Source organism: Nicotiana sylvestris, chromosome 7 (assembly GCF_000393655.2).
Source record: "Nicotiana sylvestris chromosome 7, ASM39365v2, whole genome shotgun sequence".
In the NCBI taxonomy this organism is placed as follows: domain Eukaryota; kingdom Viridiplantae; phylum Streptophyta; class Magnoliopsida; order Solanales; family Solanaceae; genus Nicotiana; species Nicotiana sylvestris.
This window is the reverse complement of record NC_091063.1, coordinates 155548602-155573016: the sequence shown is the minus strand read 5'-3', so window position 1 is coordinate 155573016 and position 24415 is coordinate 155548602. Positions and strand designations below refer to the sequence as shown.

The 24415-nt window shown below is 36.7% G+C and overlaps 2 protein-coding genes and 1 non-coding gene across 3 annotated transcripts; 2 read left to right on the top strand and 1 right to left on the bottom strand.

Moving 5' to 3' along the window:
• The first annotated feature begins 2918 nt into the window (after positions 1 to 2918).
• On the top strand, positions 2919 to 2992 carry TRNAR-UCG (transfer RNA arginine (anticodon UCG)). Its single transcript has one exon. It is a non-coding gene; the product is annotated as a tRNA-Arg (tRNA).
• Positions 2993 to 5621: 2629 nt separating this feature from the next.
• On the top strand, positions 5622 to 12865 carry LOC104231790 (UDP-glucuronic acid decarboxylase 1-like). Its single transcript, XM_009784843.1, has 7 exons — positions 5622 to 6411; positions 7107 to 7254; positions 7343 to 7422; positions 9193 to 9276; positions 9372 to 9446; positions 11501 to 11593; positions 12385 to 12865. Exons 1-7 carry the CDS (start codon positions 5797 to 5799, stop codon positions 12589 to 12591), a joined length of 1302 nt encoding a protein of 433 aa, XP_009783145.1. The 5' UTR covers positions 5622 to 5796; the 3' UTR covers positions 12592 to 12865.
• A 9465-nt stretch (positions 12866 to 22330) lies between these two features.
• Positions 22331 to 23368, bottom strand: LOC104231792 (uncharacterized). The gene has a single exon (XM_070152496.1). It carries the CDS (start codon positions 23366 to 23368, stop codon positions 22331 to 22333), a length of 1038 nt encoding a protein of 345 aa, XP_070008597.1.
• Positions 23369 to 24415: the final 1047 nt, after the last annotated feature.

Below are 24415 nucleotides of genomic sequence, written 5' to 3'. Positions count from 1 at the left end.
TGGGACATTATGCACGCTTGTGTATCCTGGCTCCCCAAGAAAAATCTTTACCAAAGAATGTCATGATCGAGAAATATCTACAGGATATCTACTACGAAGACACAGACCCATTGCGTACGATATGCGGATGCCAGAGACACAACCTATATCAATGTCAGAACAAGAATACAACATCTATAAAGATGGAGGAAAACTCGACAATAGACACAGCAAACGAATAGTGGAAGACAGTATTATACGCACACAAAAGGTACACCACTACAACTCATAATTCAAAAAAATTAAAAAAAGAAACTACTGAAAAAGAAAAAAAATGAAATAGGAAAAAAAGAAGAAAAAAACAGGAAGGAAAAAATCAAAGAGAATCCTGTCAAGAAAAAAGAAGAGAAATTAAAAGAAAAAGAAAAAGGTAAAGAGAAAACAAACAACACCAAAAGAAATAACGACATGAACTTTACTCTCTCAACTATTAGACCCTTTATCCCTAGACTTACCTCAACCTTGGAGACCAAGGAAGAAAAAGGGTCATTTACCTCCACTATTTTTGAAGTGTCAACTAGTTATATCCGACACAACCAATTACCTATTCTAAGTCAACTAGATTTAGAAAAAAAACTACCAAAATAAAAAAATTTCAAATCAGACACTCCTATCCCGTCATCTCCGACATCAGCCACCATACATCATCAAGAACAAAAAAATCATTCGTTCCTATTTACGACTTCAAAAACTAATTGCCCACCAACTGTACTACATACACACAAAAAAATCCTTTATGCGCCCACAAAATCACTGACAACAATACCCAAAATAGGCACAACAAGGGGACACATATAGGTTCTCAAAGACGTGAATAGATTACCAAATCAGGGAAAAATAATAAAATATATAGTACTGAAAATAAAGACAATACCATGGACACTACTCCTAAATATCCTACCATGCATGAAATCATTACCCATTATGAAACCTACTCCTACCCTACTACCTATGCTACCTCTACCACTGCCAAATCCTATCACCCAACCCATCACTCACCATCTCCAAAATGGAGTAAATTTCAAAATGAAGTAAAGTTACTCCAACCATTACTCCAAAAAAGAATATTCCATTTTATATTCTTCCATCTCTTCAATATTATATTATTATCTTTTATTTAAATTTATTTTCTCATTTCTATTAAAAAGAAATTCTATCTTTTTTTTTTTTACATATTCATCACATATAAATTATATTGCTTTCTTATATAACCATTTAATATAAAATTATTTTATACCATAAAGTTTTAAATAATATAATTTGTAAGAAAATATTATAAATTATACTCCCTCTGTTCCAGTTTATGTGAACCTATTTCCTTTTTGGTCTGTTCTAAAAAGAATGACCCCTTTCTAAATGTGCTATCAATTTAGTATAAACTTACAATTCTACCCTTAATGAAAAGCTTTTATAACCACACAAATGATCTGGACCCCTTTTTGACTTGTTTGGGACCACAAATTCAAAAAGTCTTCATTTTTTCTTAAACTCCGTGCTCAGTCAAACATGTTCACATAAATTGGAAGGGTGAGAGTATATATTAACGGATAATTCAAATAAAAGTGAAATCATTGAGATACAAATTGATTAAATACATATTACATTATGCTAAAATTCAGATTAAATGCTACATAAATATTCAACTTACACCTCTAGTATGCTCCCATAAATGATCTATTAATGTAATACGAAGTGCAAATGAGCATATTTGTCCTTAATTCTTTTGTATCGAGCTAAAAATTATTCAAATCGGTGATTTTCATCTACTACTATTTTTACCATTGGAGGTGGACATTCCCAATCATCTTGAATTGGTGCATTAAGATAATCAGATTGTTGAGACGATGAATAATGCAACTGAGACAAAAAAAGAAGTTTTGACTGTTCAAAAAAGAAAAACTAAGACTAAAAGAATTGAAATAAGAAAATAAAAGTTTAACGATCGATGTCGATTCTATTGTCGATTCGACTCATCGTGAATTTTTGCGACAAGAACAACAATGAATAATATATAAAAGAAGTCAACAGTTCTCACAGTCACAACTACAACAATCCTCGGCCCCATTCACTCAATACTATAATGATTTTGGTGTATCTGAAAACGACATAAGTCCTACTAAGTTATTATGCTATTTACCGTAGTTTCAATTTTTATGTATTTTAATTTAATGTATTTTCATTTTTAAAATATTTCCAATTTTAATGTATTTTTATTTAATGTATTTTCAATTTGTACTTTTCATTTTTAGCAACATCTAATATTTTATATTTGCACCATTTATTTTTTAAGAAGATTATATATTTTTGTACGATTATAACTTATAATAAAATTAACTTACAATTTTACATAAAAATAATAAATACACGAAAATTAATTTCTAAAAATTATATGCCAAAGTTAAGATGTAAAATTAATATTATAAAGATATTACATAAATATAATTAGGTATATATAAATAGATAAATTTAAAAAGTTAAATAATAATAATAATTAAGTAATAAATAATACTAATGGAGGAGATTAATAGTGTCACTCCAACTTTGGAGGGACACTATTCGTCCTCCATTTTGGGGGCAACAACATTGGAGCCAAATATTTCCAAAAAATGACTGCACTATGGAAAAATGCAGTATCATTGGAGATGACCTAATATCCAAAACACATAAAGACTGAAATTCTGGTTCTGCCCCTTTTGACAATGCCTTTTCTTTTAATTTACTTGTTCAATTACTCTTTCGGTTGTATCCTCTTTGGAAAATATACTTGTCATTAATTTGTTTTTAAAATGATTAAGATTTAGAGGCCGATGCAGATTAATATTTCTCAATTACTTATAAGTATGCCACCTTATTAAAATAGAGGCGAACGATGATCAAAAGACCGCATAGCGCAGTGGATTAGCGCGTCTGACTTCGGATCAGAAGGTCGTGGGTTCGACTCCCACTGTGGTCGAATTTTATCTTTTCTCTCTTTTAATTCTTTCTGTTTTGACACTTTTAGTATTGGTAAATAATACTCAATCTAGGTACTAAATTAAATAATCCAGCAATAAATTGAAGCTTTGAGCCCCTTTGGCCATACAAAATTTTCACTTTTCCTCAAAAAAAAAAATTCACTTTTTGTTAAATCAATGTTTAGCCATAAAATTTTCAATTTTCGCTTGAAGATGAATTTCAGAGTTTTTCACTTGAGGTCACTCACAAAAATTTAAAAACAACCCAAATGATATTCATGTCCAAACATAACTCTAGTTTTTAAATATCATTTTCACTTGAAGGAAATTTTTCACTTTTTTTTTTCGAAATTTTACGATTCTTATGTCCAAACGCCCACTAAATCTTTTAGGATGGTTAAAGACTGAAAACAGTTCACTATAATCATTATTAAACCTTAAAGCTTAACATGAAGGGTGTGTTTGATATAACGGAAAATGTTTTCCAAGAAAATATTTTCTTGGAAAACAAGTAGAAATCTTATTCATTTTTCGGTGTTTGGTACGCAAATTAAGGAAAATGACTTCTCAAGAGTATTCATAAATAATTTAGATATAATAAACCATAAAATTTTTCGGTGTTTGGTACGCAAATTAAGGAAAATGACTTCTCAAGAGTATTCATAAATAATTTAGATATAATAAACATGAAGCCATAAACTTTCAAACCAACAACTTTTCGAATCCACAAATTTCATAAACTTTCGAACCGCTAAATTTTCAAAACCGCGGAATTTCGAACCCGTAAACTTTTATAATTTCTAAACCCGTAAACTTCCAAACACATAAACCTCCGAACTCATAATTTTGGAATATGTAAAATTTTGAGCCTTTAAACCGATAAATAATAAAATTAAAACTGACAAATATATTTTAAATTTTTTTTCGAGGGGGGTGGGGTGGGGTGGGGTGGAGGGGTAGTAGGGTGGGTAGTAACGGAAAAACTGAAATTTGAAAGGAAAAAAAAACCTTTTTTTGGAAAGGGGGTGGGGTGGGTTGATGAGGGTGGGAAAGGTTGAGAAGGAGTTTTGGAAAATGTTTTCCCTTCTCTTGATAAGGAAAATGAATTGTTAAGGAAAATATTTTCCAAAACATTTAAACCAACCAACCATGGGAAAATTGGAAAACAATTTCCGAAAAATGTTTTCCTCGTACCAAACACACCCGAAGCAAGGCCTTTTTCACATGAGTTTTTGTTTTATCTTTAAAAAGAAGCAACGGGGTTTTGATGGTTTCCACTTCCTTCTGTTCATAAATTAGTAGCTAACTTAAAATACACTCAAAGGTAAATGATTGTTAATGTCAATTCGCTTGTTTTTTGGTATTTGGAAAAAACTTAACTTAAACACCTTATTCTGAAAAAATAATCACTTCCCAAGTTCTCAAAAATTTGGCCAAAAACTATAAACATATAATGAAATGCTATATACAATTTTCAAATTTTTTATTTAAAATACTGCTGAGAAGAGTACATTCCAAAAAGTTACCTCAACCTCTGGTGAAGAAAATTACTTGGGATGTATCACCTTGTAACCAGTAGAACAATTGGGTTAGATTAAGGGATTTTACGCAAATAGTCGACCTGATTCATTATTTATTCTTTGACATGTATACAAAGATAATACACAGTTATACATATATTATATATGAATTATATATATATATATATATATATATATTATATATCCGTTGACTATTTTAATTTAAACGATTGGATGGACGATTATTTAAGCTAATTCTTCTTAGCGAGGGATTAATGCTATAGCTTAAAAATTGCTTAAATAGATAAAGAAGCAGCAAACAATTTATAGAAATATGATTAACCTTTTGAACATAACTTTAAGGTCAAAGGTTAAGCGTGTTGCCCATAAGCAAGCGTGGGGCAAAACTTGTTAACAGGGGCAGATCCAACAATTCAGCTATGGGTTCAATTGAACAATAACTTTTATTCTAGATATTGATTTTCGGTATAAAATTTACTAAAATTGCTGAAAAAATTGAAGCTATGTACCCACAACTCAAATAAGATGATGAGTTTCAATCTTGAAACCGAAATCTTAAACCTGCAGAATTAGTCCCCGTTTGGACATAAAATTTGAAGATTTTTTCAAAAAAATTTCACTTTTTTTCGAAACCAGCGTTTATTCATAAAATTTTCAATTTTCACTTGGAGATGAATTTTAAAAAATTTCGAAAATTTGAAAAACTGCAAAAAGTTATTTTTCAAAATTTTCACTCAAATCACTCATAAAACTTCAAAAACAACCCAAACTGAAATTTATATCCAAACACAACTCTAAAATTCAAATACCATTTTCACTTGACAAAAAATTTCATCATTTTTTCGAATTTTACAATTCTTATGTCATAACGCCTACTTAATTTTCTGGATTCGACTTTACTTGTTAAACTTAAAATTCTATTTATGGGGCCAGTGATGACAAAAATTTAAGATCATCCACTTTGAGGGCTATTTGTGTACTTCAACCAATATGTCATCCAACCATGGGCTTACAGATGGAAGTTGGAGTTGTACCCCAGTAGAAGCCCAGCCCATTTAACCTATTGCTCTCTTCTCTCTGTCTCTTCAATGATCACTGAAATCAAATCCTACAAACACCAGGTAGTTATAGTTGCTTCTCTGCAACATCATTTTCATCTTCTTACATTATTAATCATACAATTCTATTAGTTTAAACTCCCTAAATCACACACACACACACACACACACGAAAATTCACTTTTATCAGTTCCAAAAAAAGCTATGAAATTGCATAAGCAGTCTAGCAGAAGAGATGAAGAAATACCCAATTCTCAAATAAGCTTACCATACTCACCAAAGACCCTCAAACATCCAACTAGATCTCTACCCAGATCCATTAACTATCTCCTCAAAGAACAAAGACTTTTATTCATTCTTATTGGTATTCTCATTGGTTCCACTTTCTTTATATTTCAACCTAGTCTTTCTCTCTTAAGCACATCTTCTGAACCACATTCTTCAATTCCCAGATCATATAATGCTTTAAATCATGAATCCTTATCAACTATTTCATCTTATAATAATGTACCAATTTTTAAAGGGAGGGTACCAGTTGGGGTTGGGAGAAAAAGGATGAGGATTGTAGTAACTGGTGGGGCTGGTTTTGTTGGGAGTCATTTAGTGGATAAGTTAATTAAGAGAGGTGATGATGTTATTGTTATTGATAATTTCTTTACTGGGAGGAAAGAAAATGTGATGCATCATTTTGGGAATCCAAGATTTGAGCTTATTAGGCATGATGTTGTTGAGCCTATTTTGTTGGAAGTAGATCAGATTTATCACTTGGCTTGCCCTGCTTCTCCTGTTCACTACAAGTATAATCCTGTCAAAACTATTATATCCTTTTTTTAAAGATTATTTTTTGGTTTATTTTTCAGATTTATCGTAGAAACACCTCTTTTGGTTTTGTGTATGTGTGTGTCTGCATGATAATTAGTTCAATGTTATTGAAATGAGTGTTCTTTGATTTGTTTATTGAATTAGTAAAATACATGTCAGAACTGTTATATCAGTTTGGAAGGGGAGCTTTAGTGCAACAGTAAAAGTTGCTGGCCATGGAAATAGCCTTTTGCATAAATGCAAAGTAAGGCTACGGAAAATAGACTCAATATAGTCCGCCCCTTCCCCGGACCCTCCTCATAGTTGGAGTAGAGGTGGAGTTAGGATTTGAACTTTATGAGTTCTAAATAATAGGATAGTGATATCACGTGTTAGTAATTGGGTTCTGAATTTAATTTTTGTGCATATTTACTGAATTTCTTGATACAAATACAGTGTTTGGGCGAAAGCTATTGAGTTCAGTCTAACCCGTACCTCGCCTAATAGAGCTTAGTGTACCGGCCTTCCCCAACTGTTATATAAATTCTAGATCATTACTTGGCTTATTGTTTATTGTTAGCTTTATGTATAATTCTTCTTTGGTTTTGTGTGTGTTTGTGCTAGTATGATAATTAGTTCAGTGTCATGGAAATGAGACTTCTTTGGTTAGTTTATTGAATTTGGATGCATTTGAGATCCTTAACTGTGATTACAAGACAAATGTGATGGGCACGCTTAACATGTTGGGCCTTGCGAAGAGGATTGGTGCGAGGTTCTTGCTTACCAGTACAAGTGAGGTTTATGGTGACCCACTCGAGCATCCTCAAAAGGAAACATATTGGGGTCATGTGAATCCAATAGGTCTGTAGAAACTGAAATACTTTCTTGTATAATGAAAGTTATCTCTTCAGCTGGTTTTAATGATGCTTGAGCATCTTGAAACTTCTAGGTGTTAGGAGCTGCTATGACGAGGGAAAACGGACTGCTGAAACATTGACTATGGATTACCATCGTGGTGCAGGTGTAGAGGTAAGAAGATTTGTCCTTTTTAATAGATAATGTAACAAATGATTTGCTGAATGCTTGTATGTGCAATTGAACAGGCTCCTTGTTTCTAATTCTTTTAAAATTCTATGCAAAATTATCCAGGGTGCTTTAGAAACTAAATGCAGCATCTTTTGCCTCTAGTACTGAATGAAATGCACTATAATTTTTGTGCCATCAGGAAACTCATCACTGAATCATCTTCTTGTGCTGATTAGATGACTTGAATAGGGTGAAAATTTTGGTGATCTAGACTCTAGAATAGTAGAATGCATGCTATTTATCTCCTCTTGGCCTTTATACGTTAGGCTTTTATACCCTTAGGGGTTGTTTGGTAGCCGGTTAGGGGGAAAGTTATTCATGTATTAGGGGTAACATAACTTATACCATGTTTGGTAGCCATTAGTTATTTTGTACAAAATTCAGCATAACTAATACCATGTTTGGTTGGCATTTTACAATTCTACATAAATAATACATGTATAAGTTATGCGTCAATCTGTATATTATTTTATGCGGGGGAGAAGATGGAATAACTAATACATGTATTAGTAATACATGGATAAAATACTAAAACAACAAATTTACCCCTATCAATTTACCATAAATCATTGCCATTTTCTCCAGCAAACTTTTCACTGCCGTTTTCTCCAGCAAATAACAATCTTATGCTATGATGTTTTTGAATTACTAAATAAAGTGTTGTAACAATATAGCAAAAAATTCAACCAAAACCCAAGAAAGAATTATATACACTACAATTGGCATTTCCCTTTTTTTTGAATTTCACGTGCGTTATTCAAGGACTAATCCCTGCATAACTAATACATGCATAACTAATCCCTGCATTACTTATTCTTGCATAACTAATACCTGCATAACTAATACATGTATAACTAATACCTGCATAACTCTAATCGGCAACCAAACGACCCCTTAAAGCATAAGAACAGCTAGTGTTTGGGCACTATAATGGAGAATTTGGAAGACCCTTTTTTATTATTGTTAAAGGTAATATATTGATTTCAGCAATTAGAAAGTGCTGTGAAAGTATTTCGATGACCCTTTTATTCTGTCCGAGATGTCTTAACTTAGAATGTGGACAGCAGGAGTTATTTAATTGCCTGGTTAAAGTAGAGCAGAAACATTCTCGAAAAAGAGAAGATAATGGCAAGTGACAAAGGATAAATTATGGTGTAAAAAGTTGCTATTTTGAGAATGAATATTACATCTCAAAATGCAAAGATCAAGCTGGAGGGCAGTAATATGTATATGTAATGTGACTTGTTCTTTAGACTCTTTCTTCCTTGAACAGTAGGAAGCTGCCTACATGCAATTCAGACCTGTATGTTAACATGTGATATAGCTTGCTGGAGTAATTATAATATAAAATCAAGGTGCCTATCCATCAAAATTAATTGTTATTTTCTGGATTTTAGTGTTTTCTCAAGAAAAGTTTGGAAATTCAACTTGAAACCTATTGTCTTGCTAGCTCTTGAATTTGTGAAGTTGAACAAACTCCATGATATTATGAGGAGAGAGAATGGAATATGGGCAACAATGTAGAAAGTCATTTTTCCCCAAAATAAGATTCATTCTGAAGTTAAGTTCTGTATTGTGTCCTCCCTCTTTCCACTTGCAAAAGCCAAATGAATTCAAGTGGTAAGTGGTAGGTGGTACCACACGATACATGCATGTTTTACATGTACATCATGGATGGAGTAGAATTTTACAGCTTAGAATCTTTGCGTGCAGGTGCGTATTGCTCGGATTTTCAATACATATGGACCTCGCATGTGTCTAGATGATGGACGTGTTGTCAGCAACTTTGTTGCCCAGGTTTGTTCTCTCGTCTGGTAATATCATTAGTTTAACCTGAGCTTGCCTTTTAAAGTCCTTTTGTATTACTTATTATTCTAAAACCATGTTTGCAGGCCATTCGCAACCAACCGATGACAGTATATGGTGATGGAAAGCAAACACGAAGCTTCCAATATGTCTCTGATCTGGTACTGCATCTTAATCAGTTCTCTTCCCCATTCCCTGTCTCTGCCTTAGCATGTTATGAACTACATTTGACGTTTTCTTAAATGCAACATATTTCTTTTTCTACTCTAAAGATCTAGTTTTCTGATAAATTTGCTTCTCGATTTTACAAAGTGAAATTCATTATTGAGCAAGAAGTTAAATTTTTGGAGTTCTCATCTTCAGAATTTTGAAGTTCATTAAATAGACAAAAATGTTTTGCTAGATTTTGAAAGATCTATGGTCTCTCTATCCCAAATTGACTACCTAATTTGACTTTTATATATATTAAGAAAAAGAAAACTTTGAACTTCTTACAATATTTGGTTTATTGTAGACATGTTAGATTTAACACGATGTTGATACTATCTATGTAGTGAACTACATGCTTCAGATTTAACACGATGTTTACTAAATGTAAAGGGGTTGTTTCAAGAAGGAATATCATGTGAATGGAACCTTATATGGTTGGACTTCTATTTTTTTTGTGATAAATATATAACTGACCTTCTATTAACATCTGGACTTGTTTAACTATGTATTTTGAAGTTCGTTGGTCTGACCGAGTCGGCATAGTATGGATTTTGTGAGATCTGCATAGTCTAAGTTGGTTGTGGTCCTTTGTTGCCTTTTCCTGCCATGATTAAAAAGAGACGAAGAATGTGGTCTTGTTACGTTTACATCAGGGATCTTTCTTGAACCCATACTTATATCCTATTTATTTATAGATTAGTTAATCAATAGTATAACAGACGAGAATCCATGGTGCGTTCTATTTTGCTGGTAATTTTGGCATTAATTGACAATGCTATTGAATGATTCAACCAGATGTTGGAACTATAAAGAAGCACTTTAGAGAGTATAAATGCTGATTTGGCTCCTAAGAAAAAATAAAGTGAAATATGATTATATCAGTGTTTACTGCCGAAGTGTAGACAAGTTGAGTATCTTGGCTCAGTGATCCAGGCGAATGACATGATAGATGTAGATGTAACACAGAACTAAAATAAAATGACTGAAATGTGGAGTTCCATAGAAGTAGTATGTGATCGGAAAAATCTTAACAAAGGGAAAGGCCAAGGATGCTATGAGAGTGAAGGTTGCCTTAGAACAATGTTAATTAGAATGAATGTTAGACCTCTAAACTCTAACATGTCTACAAGATGAATGTCGTAGGAATGCAGATGTTAAGACTTAAAATAGAAATGTGGTTACAAGATTGCATGGATTAGAAATGACAACATTTGGCGGATGGTGAAAGTAGCATACACTGAGGAAAAAATGAGAGGTCTCGCTTGAGATGGTTTGGCTATATCGTGTGTACCTCCATATGCTCATCAATAGGTCTATATGATGATTGGATGTAATAAAAGATGAATGAGGTAGACCATAAATTACGTAGAAAAGATTATCTCAAAAGGCTTACAATCTATTCTAACTTCTAAGTAATGTGGAGTCAGCTAAGTAAAAAATACAATGATAGGTCTATATGATGATTGGACGTAATAAAAGATGAATGAGGTAGACCATAAATTACATAGAAAAGATTATCTCAAAAGGCTTACAATCTATTCTAACTTCTAAGTAATGTGGAGTCAGCTAAGTAAAAAATACAATGATAGCAAATGATTCGTATAGGTGGTTCCAACTAGTTTTGGTTTACACTTACATTAGCTCTGACAATAGTTAAAAGTTTCTTTTACTTTTATATTATGATTAGGGATTTGTATGTTCATATGGGATAAATGTATTTAGAAAACTTCCAGGTTTAGAAGACCCATATTTTTTCTTAAAGACAAATTGTTAGTATTAGAATGAAATGGACCTAAATAGAGCGGCATTAATAGCCACGGAAGATTCATATAGCCGATCATACAAAGTTTTGACTAAGGTTTAGCTGATTGACTGATTGATGTTTAATTGAAAAACTTCACAAGTATAAACTTGACTAATGTTTATAAGAGTCTAGAGCTCATAAGAGAGGGCTTCTTTGTAATTATAAATATATTTAACCTAATTAACTTTGCTTTGATTAAAGGTTGATGGATTGGTGGCCCTCATGGAGGGTGAGCATATCGGCCCTTTCAACTTAGGAAATCCGGGAGAATTCACCATGTTGGAGCTTGCTGAGGTAAGTCATACTTATTTATGCATATGTGCATGTCTACAGATATGTTTTCGGACTATCTGTATGGTCAATTCGTGGTGAATGTTGCTCATTGAGGAATTCAAAGTTTGTTCTCTCCATGTTGTTACAAAGAGAATATCTGTGTCACTCGCATCCTTCATAAGAAGGGGAACCTTGGAGCAACGATAAAGTTGTCCCCATGTGACCTATAGGTCACGGGTTCGAGCCGTGGAAGCAACCACTAATGCTTGCATAATTGCATTAGGTTAGGTTGTCTACTTCATATCCCTGGGATGCGGCCCTTGCCCGTACCAACGGGATGTTTTTTGCACCAGGCTGCCCTTTACTCGCATCCTTCATAAACAGATGGAACCTGTTCTATTCTCATATTTACTTTCGTTGGTATTGCTCTACAATAAGCTTGAAATCTTAGTTAAAAGACTGAATTTTTTCTCTGTGTTGGTTCCAAGTTTTGAAATATTAAATTTGCATGATGTAAGTATTTTTTATTGCTATAGTGGATACATTAATCTTCAAATATAAAAGAATAGTTGTTGGAATGTCTGATGATACTTATGGTGGAGCTGTAAATTAGGAAATGAGATCTAACAAGATTTCAGCATCTTTTACAAGTTCCAGTTTACACCAAAACATAATAAGCGCTTAACAGTCAAGTTGTAGTAATTTACTATTTAGAGCATGAAATGTATAATATTTAACCAAATTATGTATCTAGTTTTAAGTGCTAAGTTATGTTATCAATACAGTCATAAACTGCATTAACTTGGAAACAGGTGGTTAAAGAAGTGATTGATCCCAGTGCAAAAATCGAGTTCAGAGCCAACACGGCCGATGATCCTCACAAGAGGAAACCAGATATTAGCAAAGCTAAAGAGCTGCTAAACTGGGAACCAAAAGTACCCTTGCGAGAAGGGCTTCCTCTCATGGTCAATGATTTCCGCAATCGCATATTGAATGAAGATGAAGGAAAAGAGAATTAATAAGGGTAGATGCAAAAATAGTATGTATAGCGCGAGACATAGTCTGTTGTTTATTACATTCGAAGTCGATATGCATTTATTTTTTCTTCATTTTTGTATTTCCGTTGTAATAGCTGATGGCATGCTAGCCATAAGCCACATCTATAGCCTCATATTTTTTCTTTTCCATTTGATTTTTTTTCTCCTTCCACTTCCTGTAATTCCAACAATGCTTTGATTTGATTTCTCTTTTGGGCACTGCCCAATGATGTTTTAAAAGAAAATGTTTTTGCTATGATCAATTCTCCAAGTCCCTATCTTTTTTCTCTGAACACTCATGTTTTCTTACAGGAATTATATTTCTTACTTCAACCAGGGAATTTTCTGTTTTGCATGGACAGATTTTCAAGTTTTTATCTTTTGCTAATATCATTAATAATTGCTCATTTGGTTTTTATATGTATATATTTGCCTCCAAGGCTTTGGTTTAGTTATAAGAGCGCAACCGTGATATATGGATTTAGTGCTTTATTTTCAAGCTTCTATCTTCAGTTTTTAATATTGTTAATTTTTTAGGTTTTAACTTATATATACTGATAGCGTAGATTTTTTTTGCACTATCGATGTACTTTAACTTGTTTGTTGTAGCATGTAACTTGTTTTTACTGATCTTACTTTTTACGGTCGGTTACCTGTAATTCTCTTTAATGTGACCTGATAGTGTAAGTAAAAATTCTTGTCATAAGTGTTATAGAAGTTAAACTCTATTAATTGCTGCACTTGTTTTTTATTAGTATGGTCTTTCATTACATGATTTTCCTAGTTTGCTGCATTGAATTTTTGTAGGTAAATTTTCAATTGCTTCCTCTCTGCATTAATACACAGAGCCCCTCTCTGAATGATGGCTATGTTTTAATTCTTTCAATTAAAGCCTAGGAAGCTCTCTGTCCTGATAATGTAGATAAAAAAAAATACTGACGTGTTCTTGGAGTCAGCTTGAAGGGGAGCTTTGGAGCAACGGTAAGTTGTCTTTGTGAGACCTATAGGTCACGGTTCGAGTCATGGAATCAGCCATTGATGTTTGCATCAGGGTAAGCTACCTACATCATACCCCTTGGAGTGTAGCTCTTCCTTTGACCATGTGTGAATGTTGGATACTTCGTGTACTGGGCTGGCCTTTTCTTCTCGGAGTCAGCTTCAGAAACTCTGTTCTAAGTAACCTTTGATGTTCACTAAACTGCCTATATTAAGTATTTAAGCTTTCCTTACTTCCTGTTAAGTGTTAACTATGTTGGTGGGGTAGAGATAAAGTGAATAAATTGTGAAAATAAACTAGCAGGCATGCTAAATGTAGGAATAAGTTTAATGGTACAAGTTTACTAAAGAGTAATGCATTTGGTTATGTGGTAAAGGAAAAGAAGAAAAACAAGTGAGAAGAAGATTGAAAAAAAGAAGTTATTTTCTTTAGGCATCAGATTCTGGTGAGCATTATTGAAGAAAAGCAAGCAACATTGTGTCTCATTCATCAAACATGCAAGAAAAATTCCACACATTTTGCATATCGACTGGCATTTATTCTGTTTGATTAGAATCTGAATATGCTGATTTCCTTATGGAGAGTTGTCTTGCGCCTTTAGTTGTTCTCTATCTATCCACCCGTGTTGGTTTTAAGTACAGGTACCCTATCGCTCAAATTCGTGTATCTTATTCTACGACCGAAAGCACTTCCTTCTCTACCACCACATTTAGGAAGTTTTAGGGATATAATAACAAGGATGCATCAATCCCAAGCAGGTTGGGCTCACTATATAAATCCTGATCATACCATTTCATTTAATTTCATCATATTTTACATCTTAATCATCATAATTAATAATAATAATAATAATAGTAGTAGTAGTAGTACTCAAAATGATCTTTTTCCAAAATGAAATATTTGTGGTGTGAAAATGGAGGCACATTAAGAATTTAGAAATGAAGTATGAAGTGCTTGAAAAACATTATTGCAAAGTAGATGAGTGATCATGCCCAACTATACCTTATAAAAGACAAAGCGGTCGTTGCAAATATAATTCGGTTTATAAGTCCGGAGTCGTATTCTCAGGGAGCTAACCTATCTATTACAACTCTTGGTGAAGCTATTAGCTCAAACAATTTCCGGGTGCAAGATTTCTATCAATAAATATTGGGTTTTTGTTTAACTACTTCAAAATGATATTAAAATTAACAATAAGCTAAATCAAAGATAATTCAATGGTAAAAAGGTCTAGGGTATTGATTTCCCCAATTGCTAGCTTAAGTCTTAACTCCTTGGCTATAATCTCGCTGTAATACTCTATGAGGATTATGAACTATGGGTTATCGCAATTATCTCTCGATCAACTACGATAATTTACTAGAGCATTCTCTTGAACTACTCTAGCTGGCAATTTATGTAGCTCTGAATTATCCCACTAAAGTTTCGTTATCTCTAACCCCACTTTTAAGTTCAAGTAATGGATCTCTTCAATTACCCAAAAGTGGTGTTGTTCAACCGCAGTCTAACCTAGTATTCCTTCTCAAGCAACACAAGGCAAATAGACACGATTAATCAAGGGTCCATTCAATTAATCACCATACAAAACATAGTTGAACAATCATATAATAAACCCGGCTCGATTATAACAAAGCTGAGTCAAAACTTCATCCAACAATTGGTTCCATCAACCCTAGATCAAATGTTTAGCTACTCATAGCAAAGCAAGATAGAACTACAAAAGTATTCATGATGTGCAATTGCAATAATAAAGAGAAGATAGAAAAACTCTAATGTTTGGTTGCTCTTCTCACACTCGTTCTTGCCTCCAAATTAGTCTAAAAACAAGCTTAAAACTTTCTTGGGCGAGTTTCTTGAGTTTATAAGGGTTTGGAATAAGTTTTTCCTGATTTACACTTTAGTCCCAAAAGTTCTGGGCAGCTACACAGTCTACCGCGACCGCGGTAGGAATGCGGCACTGCCGTGGTGAAACTCGAACATTCTGTCTTGCTTCCTTGGCCTATCACGGTCCAGCCGCGGTTGACCGCAGTTGTGGTGGCCTTCAGCCCAGTCCTCCTTTGCTCTTTCTTGCTTATTTTCGCTCGGGTTCTTCTTGATTGGCCTTTTATCCACATTATTGACTCCCAAAACACTCCATAGTCTCTTTCTAACTCGGATTAGTCCATGCGAAGCAAAAGAGTACCAATTAGAGCATTTTGTTATCATTTAACCCTTAAAACAACAATAAAGCATGGTACATTTAGGTGTAAATATCGGTCTATATAGCCTATTATCAACACCTCACACTTAAATCATTGCTAGTCCTCGAGCAATCTACCACACTCTATCAGAGTTACTTCCCTAAGCTTCTCCTTTAACGTATCACACCAAGAACAACTCACCAAGTTTGCAAATAGTAGTGAACAACTTTTTCCTCAAAAGTTGAATCTCACGTGCCGTGCAATATTCTTACTTACTCAAACTACTCTATACAGAAGTCAAGACTTACCTTTCCTTCGTGAATCACATGCTCTCACGTCACACAAGAGAGTAGTCCCACAAATAATATTATTAAGAACAATTAGGAACTCAGATAGACAAAATTCGCTCACTCTCAAAAAGAACATTCACATGCCACAAAGATGCATCATAGGCTTGCCCGTAGTGTACTACTCTACTAATTGATTCCAGTTAGTCTAAGATCAATTAGGACTTCACTTGGTTGTAATGTAGGCTAAGGGACGAGTATGATATATTTGGATATAGTGACTAACCTCCCTAAGCACTTTTAATACAATCACATTAACCTTCAAAATCATACTTATGTCAATCAGACGTTCCACCACATTTTTATTTATAACATCCCATTCCTTTAGGTGCAATTGTATCAAGTCACCACTTATCAATTGCTACATTTACTCATTTTTTTAAGTGGTGCTTTTTCTTTTACTTTTCCAAAAATTGCACCTTTCCTATATTTCATTAGTTCCACTCAAAAACCAAACCACCACCCCACACTTTAACTTTTGCATATTTCAAGGCCATTCAAGTGCTCATGGGAGGTAAAAGAGGTTCAAACAAATGGGCCATTCAAACAATTGGGTAAGGTTCGCAATGTGGTTGCCAAAGAAACAGGATTATAGACTCAACGGGGTTGACTACGATGTATTATATTTAGGTTGGTCTATTTTATATATCTGGTTTAACAAAGAAATGCCTATATCACTTCTAAAACTGACTGAAGCTACTATTTCGCTTAACAAACACACGGGGCAAGTTCTAGGCATCAAATGTAAAGCAAAGAATACAGTTCGGGGCAAGAAAACAACACCATACACAGTTATACAATTTTTACAACAACAACCATCCCCCACCCCACACTTAAAACATTGGCATGTCCCCATGTCAACAAATATAAAGCAGAGTTAATGGGACTTCCCTGAAGCTCAATCTTGATCAGAGATGGTGCCAAGATCGAGGTGACACGCTCGTCCTAGTTCCCGAAGCCATCCCATAATCTTTTTCTCTGACTTGCCATATTGAGTGGTCATATTGTCAACTCTAGTGCCCAGGTCAATGACAGAAGTTCGGAGACCAGCCATGTCTTGCTCCAGGGCTGTCATACGGGTACTTCAGTGGGCATGTGATGGGCCCGCCTCATCAGCTCTCGGTAGTGGTGGAACAATAACATCCTCAGAATCCTCATCAGCTTCATCATCATTCTCAACCATCACTACCGGCTCTCTCCCAATTGAGATTTTGCTAGCCCGGAACGGGGCTTTCAATGGCAATTTCCCATCAAATCTAGGATTTTCCGGAGCTCTTGCAGCACGGCAAAACCTGGTAACCAGAGAGGGGAAGTAAAATCCTTTGAGTACCTCGGGGGAGCGAATTAACATCTCATCATGGAGGAGCCTGGCGACATCAAAATCTTGGTGGGTCAAAAAAGAGTAGATCGCAGATGCTCGTGGCCCATTGACATCGGTCATATTGCTGGAGGGTAGCAGCTGACTGTTGATAATTGTGAGCCAACACTTAGCCTCCCAATTGAGGGATTGTGAGTTCAATGTGATCTGGTGCTTTATCCATATATGCTCCCTGTCAGGCACACATATTGCTTCTAGAATTGGTCCCCACCAGATAGTTGGGCGATGAGAAGCAACATTACAATCTCTATCCCTGATGAATATCGGCAACCGATACAATCGGGGGATGGCCTCAAGTGACGTATTTACCCGAGTGTTCCGGACTGTGACGACTCCATTCTCTTACTCCGGGCAGTTAGTATAGAATTCCCTCACCATCTGTACATTCGCCTCTTCCGGTTCCTCAAAGAAAATGTCTAGCTGACACCTCGTCAACTCAGCAAAGATGTTTGGGCACTCCACTTGCAAGGCTTCCCGGTCAATATGCACTTCCGGTAACATTTTCTTGGACGCCTTGGCATTATACCTGTCCTCAGCTGGTTTGGAGACAAACCTAGTGCGGTCAAACTGTTCCACACTAGATTGACCCCTAACTCTCGAAGAACTGCCCGGTCCACTAGCGAAGGACCCTGTGTTGCGTCTCTTCCTAGATGGATGCATTGTACCTGCTAAACACAGAATCTCCTATCAGTGAGGGTGTGAGTTGTGTGAACCATGGGTGGTTACTAGGACTTCACCACTATCATGGTCACATTAGCCCTTAGAATTCCATTGGGGCCATTCCATAAACACCTTGTGAGCAAGGCACTATCCTAACACATTAGCCCTCATTGATTAATCAATTCCCCCCCCCCAAATCAACAATTTGTACTTCACCATTCCACCCCATAACAACTAGACCTACATACAAGCACACACTTCTCTACAATATTGTGCACACTCTTCACTACAACATTAGGCACCTAACCCATTAAAAAGCAAAAGAAACAAAATATTTACTAGAAATACTACACAATTAAAACATTGAACTAACATAAAAACTAAAACAAAAATACAAGAGAATAGAGGGAGAGGCTTGACATACCTGGATGTAGGAGAGAGTGAGAGGAATGGAGGTTGGGGGAGATGGGTGGGATTGTGAGAGAAGTGAAGAAGAAGAAGAAGAAGAAGAAGAAGAAGAAGAAGAAGAGAAGAGAGAATATGGTGATTTAGGGTTTAGAGAGAGAGAGGAGATGGGGAAAGTGAGGGGAGGGGCGAGTGGGTAATGGAATAAAGAGGGGGAAAAGTTAGAAAAGAAAAGAAAATAATAAAAAAATCGAAATTTAACTTACCTGGGCGACGATATTTAGCAAATCGCCGTGGTCGACCACGGTCCCACTGCGGTCGCGGTGAATGAAATACCTCGAGGTAGAATGTTAACGTTTCACCATGGTCGTACCGCAGTCGTAGTGAGTCGAGCAATTGCGAGTCAGAATACTCGTCCTTTATCGTGGTCGATCTACGGTCATGGTCACGAGGATTTTTTTTAAAGAAGGTTACATAAGAAAACAAAAAAAAAACAACATTCATGGGTTGCCTCCCACGCAGCGCTTGATTTAACATCGCGGCACAACGCAGGCTCAGATCATCACTCCTCATTCGCGTACTGGGGCTCTTCCAACATTATTATCTCTCTATCCCATTTCTCTTCTGCCATTTGAAGGTAATGTTTCAACCTTTGCCCATTCATTGTGAACTTATTCGTCCCATCGTCTGATTCAATCTCTACAGCTCCACTTAAGAACATCTGCACCACTCTAAAGGGTCTGGACCATCGGGACTTCAACTTTCTCGGGAACAATCTCAATCTCGAGTTGTATAACAACACTAAGTCTCCGGATTTGAAGTTCTGATCCAAGATATGCTTATCATGCATTAGTTTCATCCTTTCTTTGTATAATCTAGCACTCTCAAATGCCTGGTACCTAAATTCCTCGAGCTCATATAATCCAGTGACTTTGCTGGTGCCTGCTGTCTCCATATCTAAATTCAACTGCCGCAATGCCCAAAGTGCTTTATGTTCGAGCTCTACCGGAAGGTGGCATGCCTTTCCAAACACCAACCTGTACGGTGACATACCAATTGGAGTTTTGAAGGCTGTGCGGTTCGCCCACAATGCATCATCCAACTTCTTCGCCCAATCGGTCCTTGTTGCATTCACTATTTTGTAAGGACACTTTTAATTTCCCTGTTGGACACTTCAACTTGCCCGCTCGACTGTGGGTGGTACGGGGTGGTCACTTTATGACGAACTCCATACTTTTCCAACAGCCGTGCGAATGCTCTATTGCAAAAATGGTTCCACCATCACTGATTATAGCTCTCGGGGTGCCAAAACGTGTGAAGATGTTTTTCTTTAGAAAACCCGTTACCCCTTTTGCATCATTGGTTGGGAGAGCCACTGCTTCGACCCACTTGGAGACATAGTCAATTGCTACTAATATATATATTTGTTACCATACGAGCTAACAAATGGCCCCATAAAGTCGATCCTCCATATGTCAAAAACCTCCACCTCTTGAATTGTGGTCATTGGCATCTCGTGTCGACAAGATATGTTGCCTGTCCTTTGGCATTCATCGCAACTTTTAACCCAAGCGTGGGCATCCTTGAACAGAGTTGGCCAATACAACCCCGATTCCAACACCTTAGCTGCTGTCCGAATTCCTCCAAAGTGTCCGCCATATGGTGAAGCATGGCAAGCCTACAAAACAGAATGTTAATCTTTCTCGGGGATACACCTCTGGATCATGTTATCTACACATATTTTAAACAGTAGAGGTTCATCCCAATAATAAGACCGACAATCGAGAAAGAAATTTTTCTTTTGAATTGAAGAGAGTTCATAAGGTACAATACTACTTGCTAAATAATTAGCAATATCAGCATACCATGGCGTCTCCTCCATTGTCACTGCTAGTAACTGTTCATACGGAAATGTCTCTGTTATATCCTCAACCTCTACCTTCCTTTCAGCTCCTTCCAACCTTGAGAGGTGGTTAGCTACTTGGTTTTCTGTCCTTTTTCTGTCACGGATCTCCAGATCGAATTCTTGTAGCAAAAGAACCCAGTGAATCAAGTGTGGCTTTGACTCTTTCTTTTCTATCAGGTACCTAATTGCTGCATGGTCAGTGTAAACAATAACTTTTGAACCAATCAAGTATGACCTGAATTTGTCGAATGCAAAAACGACAGCCAACATCTCTTTTTCTGTCACAGTGTAATTGAGTTGTGCACCGCTTAGCGTTCTGCTTGCATAGTAAATTGGGTGCATTAGTTTATCCTTTCGCTTCCCCAAGACTGCTCCTATAGCATAGTCATTTGCATCGCACATGAGCTCGAACGGTTGCTCCCAATTGGGTGCAACAATTATGGGTGCAGTCACCAATATCTTCTTCAGCTCCTCAAATGCCAACCTACAATCATTAGAAAACACAAAGGGTTGATCCTTTTCAAGGAGTTTACATAAAGGGTTAGCAATCTTAGAGAAATCTTTTATGAATCGCCTGTAGAACCCAGCGTGCCCAAGGAAACTTCTCACTGCCTTGACTGAAGTAGGCGGTGGCAACTTCTCAATCACGTCAACCTTAGCATGGTCAACCTCGATTCCTTTACTCGACACTTGATTCCCCAAGACTATCCCTTTTTCTACCATAAAATGGCACTTCTCCCAATTCAGCACTAAATTTGTCTCCACACATCTTCTGAGCACTCTTCTTAAATAGTGTAGACAGTCCTCAAATGAATCCCCACCACGGAGAAATCATCCATAAATACCTCCATAATGTCTTCAACCATGTTCGTGAAAATGGCTAACATACACCGTTGAAATGTCGTCGGTGCATTACAAAGCCCAAAAGGCATTCTCCGAAAGGCAAAGATGCCATACAAACATGTGAATGATGTTTTCTCTCTGTCTTCGGGGGCTATTGAGATCTGATTGTATCCCGAATATCCATCCAAGAAACAGAAGTGAGATCGCCCAGCCAACCTGTCCAACATTTGGTCAATGAATGGCAAGGGAAATGGTCCTTCCTAGTGGTTGTGTTCAATTTTCGATAATCCATGCAAATACGCATTCCCATGACTGTACGAGTCAAGATCAACTTGTTATTCTCATTTTGTACAACCATCATTCCTCCTTTTTCGGCACACACTGAACAGGGCTGGCCCAATTGCTGTCAGAGATGAGGAAGATGATACCCGTATCTAACCATTTTATCACTTCCTTCTTCACTACCTCTTTCATATTCGGTTTCAGCTTTCATTTATGTTCTTTAGAAGGTTTGTGCCCTTCTTACAAGAGAATCTTATGCATACAAAAAGCCAGGCTGATACCCTTTATGTCTGCCATGGTCCAACCAATGGTAGTCTTACATTCTTGTAGCACCTGTAGGAGTTGCACTACCTTCACATCTAGCAAACCAGATGATATAATAACAGGTAAAGTAGAATTAGGCCCTAAGAAAGCGTACCTGAGGTGAGCTGGAAGCGGTTTCAGCTCCAGTTTGGGTGGTTCCTTTACTGATGGTTTTGCTGGTGGTGCAACCCTCTTTTCTAACTCAAGGGACTCGAACTGAGGTTCCCTCTTCCAGAATCCTTGGCCTTCGAGTGCCATAACCCACTATGCTAACCCTTCACCATCCATCTCCTCTAAATTTGTCAAGCAAGCTCCCAATGGATCTTTAGCAGTCAGGATCTCATTATCTTCATGCAGGATCACATCCACTACCTCCACTAGGGAGCAATTAGCATAATCACTGGGTCTCCTCATGGATTGCTAAACGTTGAATATGAATTCTTCATCGTTCAACCTCATTTTTAATTCCCCAGTTTCACAATCAATCAATGCTCTCCCAGTGGCTAAGAATGACCTCCTTAGAATGATGAGTATCACCTCATCTACCTGGAAATCCAAAATAACAAAGTCTACAGGGAATACAAACTTCCCCACTTGTACCAACACATCATTGAGAATCCATGTCGGCCTTTTAACTGTGCGGTCAGCCAGTTGCAACAACATCGAAGTCGATCTAGCTCTGCCAATGCCTAGTTTTGTATATATTGCCAAAGGCACCAAGTTTATGCTGGATCCTAAGTCACACAATGCTTTTGCAAAGGCATAACTCCCAATAGTACACGGAATAGTGAAGCTACCTGGGTCAGACATCTTTTGAGCCATGGGTCTTGTCACTACCACACTACATGTCTGTGTCAGAGTTACTGTGGATAGGTCCCGAAAGTCAAATTTTCGTGACACTAGGTCCTTCATCATCTTTGCATAGTCGGACATCTCCCTCAAAGCATCCATCAGAGGAATATTCAATTGAATTTGACGAAGCATCTCCATGAATTTCCTATATTGATCTTCTTTCTTTTGTTTTGCCAGTCTCTGAGGGAATGGTGTAGGTATCACCCTTTGTGCACTGCTTGTTGGCTTCTCTTTGTTGGGGTTCTGTGGCACAAGAGGTACCACATGTTTTGCAACTTGTTTACTCTCTTTAGCCTTACCTTTATCATCCTGAACCTGTTCAACCACCACTTCAGTAAGTTCTGCTGATTCATCTACCTCCAATGGAACTGGAGTGACTAGCGTAGTCCCTCTGCTGGATTGTGCAACTTCTTGCTCCCTGTCTAAATCTCTCCCATTCCGGAGACTTACTGCCATCAGCTGATTCGGATTTTTCTCCTTGGGGTTAATGTTCGTGTCGGTTGGCAATGTTCCCTGGGGGCGGTTGTTTAAGGCCATGGACAACTGCCCTAATTGAGTTTCAATATTCTTTATTGCTGCGTCATGAACTGTCAACTTTTCCTGCATCTTACCATTTGTTCCAATGAGTTATTGAAACATACCCCTGATTTCTACCATGTTGCTGTCCTGTTGCTAAGGAGGTGGCTGATATGCCAATTGTTGCTGGTTCTGCTGTGGATAACCCTGTTGTCTCTGATATGGCACCATTTGGCTTTGGGGCTGCATACCGCCAGGTTACGACATGTTTGGTCTGTACTGCTGATTGGGTGCTGGTTTCCACTGTTGTCCTCCTTGTCTCTGACCCCCCAAAATTGTTGACATAATTCATATCCTCTCTTAACCCTTGGTTGTCACCTTCTCCACTCCATGAACACACATAAGACTGATTAATGCAAGGTGTACACAGTCCTCCATTTGTTGTGTCAACGATATGCACTTGCTTTGTACCCATCTCATCAATCTTCTTTGTCAATATACTCATCTGAGTCATGAGTATGGCTATGTTCTCTGCATGCAAATTATTTGGGTCAAAAAGGAACTGAATGCACGATTGGTGTCAGGGTCGTACCTCTCGTCATCCACCCCGAATTCTGGGACATCTTGTCAAGAAGGATTTTACATTCTGTGAATGTCTTGATAAAAAATGCACCCCCAGCTGAAGCATCTACATTGGCTTTTAAATTGTCTGCTAACCCCATGTAGAATCTCTGGTTGAGCATCTGGTCTGGAATACCATGGTGGAGACACTTCACTAGCATCCCTTTGAATCTTTCCCAAGTTTCCTGCAAAGTCTCAGTAGGATGTTGCTTGTACTGTAATATCTCATCAATCTGTCTTGCAATCTTGTTGGGAGGGTAAAACTTGTTCAGGAATTGCTTGATTAATTCCTCCCAAGTGACAATGGAATTTATTGGAAGCGAATTCAGCCAAGTCTAAGCTTTCCCAATCATAGAGAACATGAACAGTAACAGCTTGATGGCTTCTAGGGTCACATTTGGCTGCCTTTGGGTCACACAAATCGACAGAAAATTTTTCAAGTGTTGTTGAGGGTCTTCAATGTGTGACCCGGAGAACAATCCCTTATTCTGTAGAAGATGCAGCATATTGTTGGTG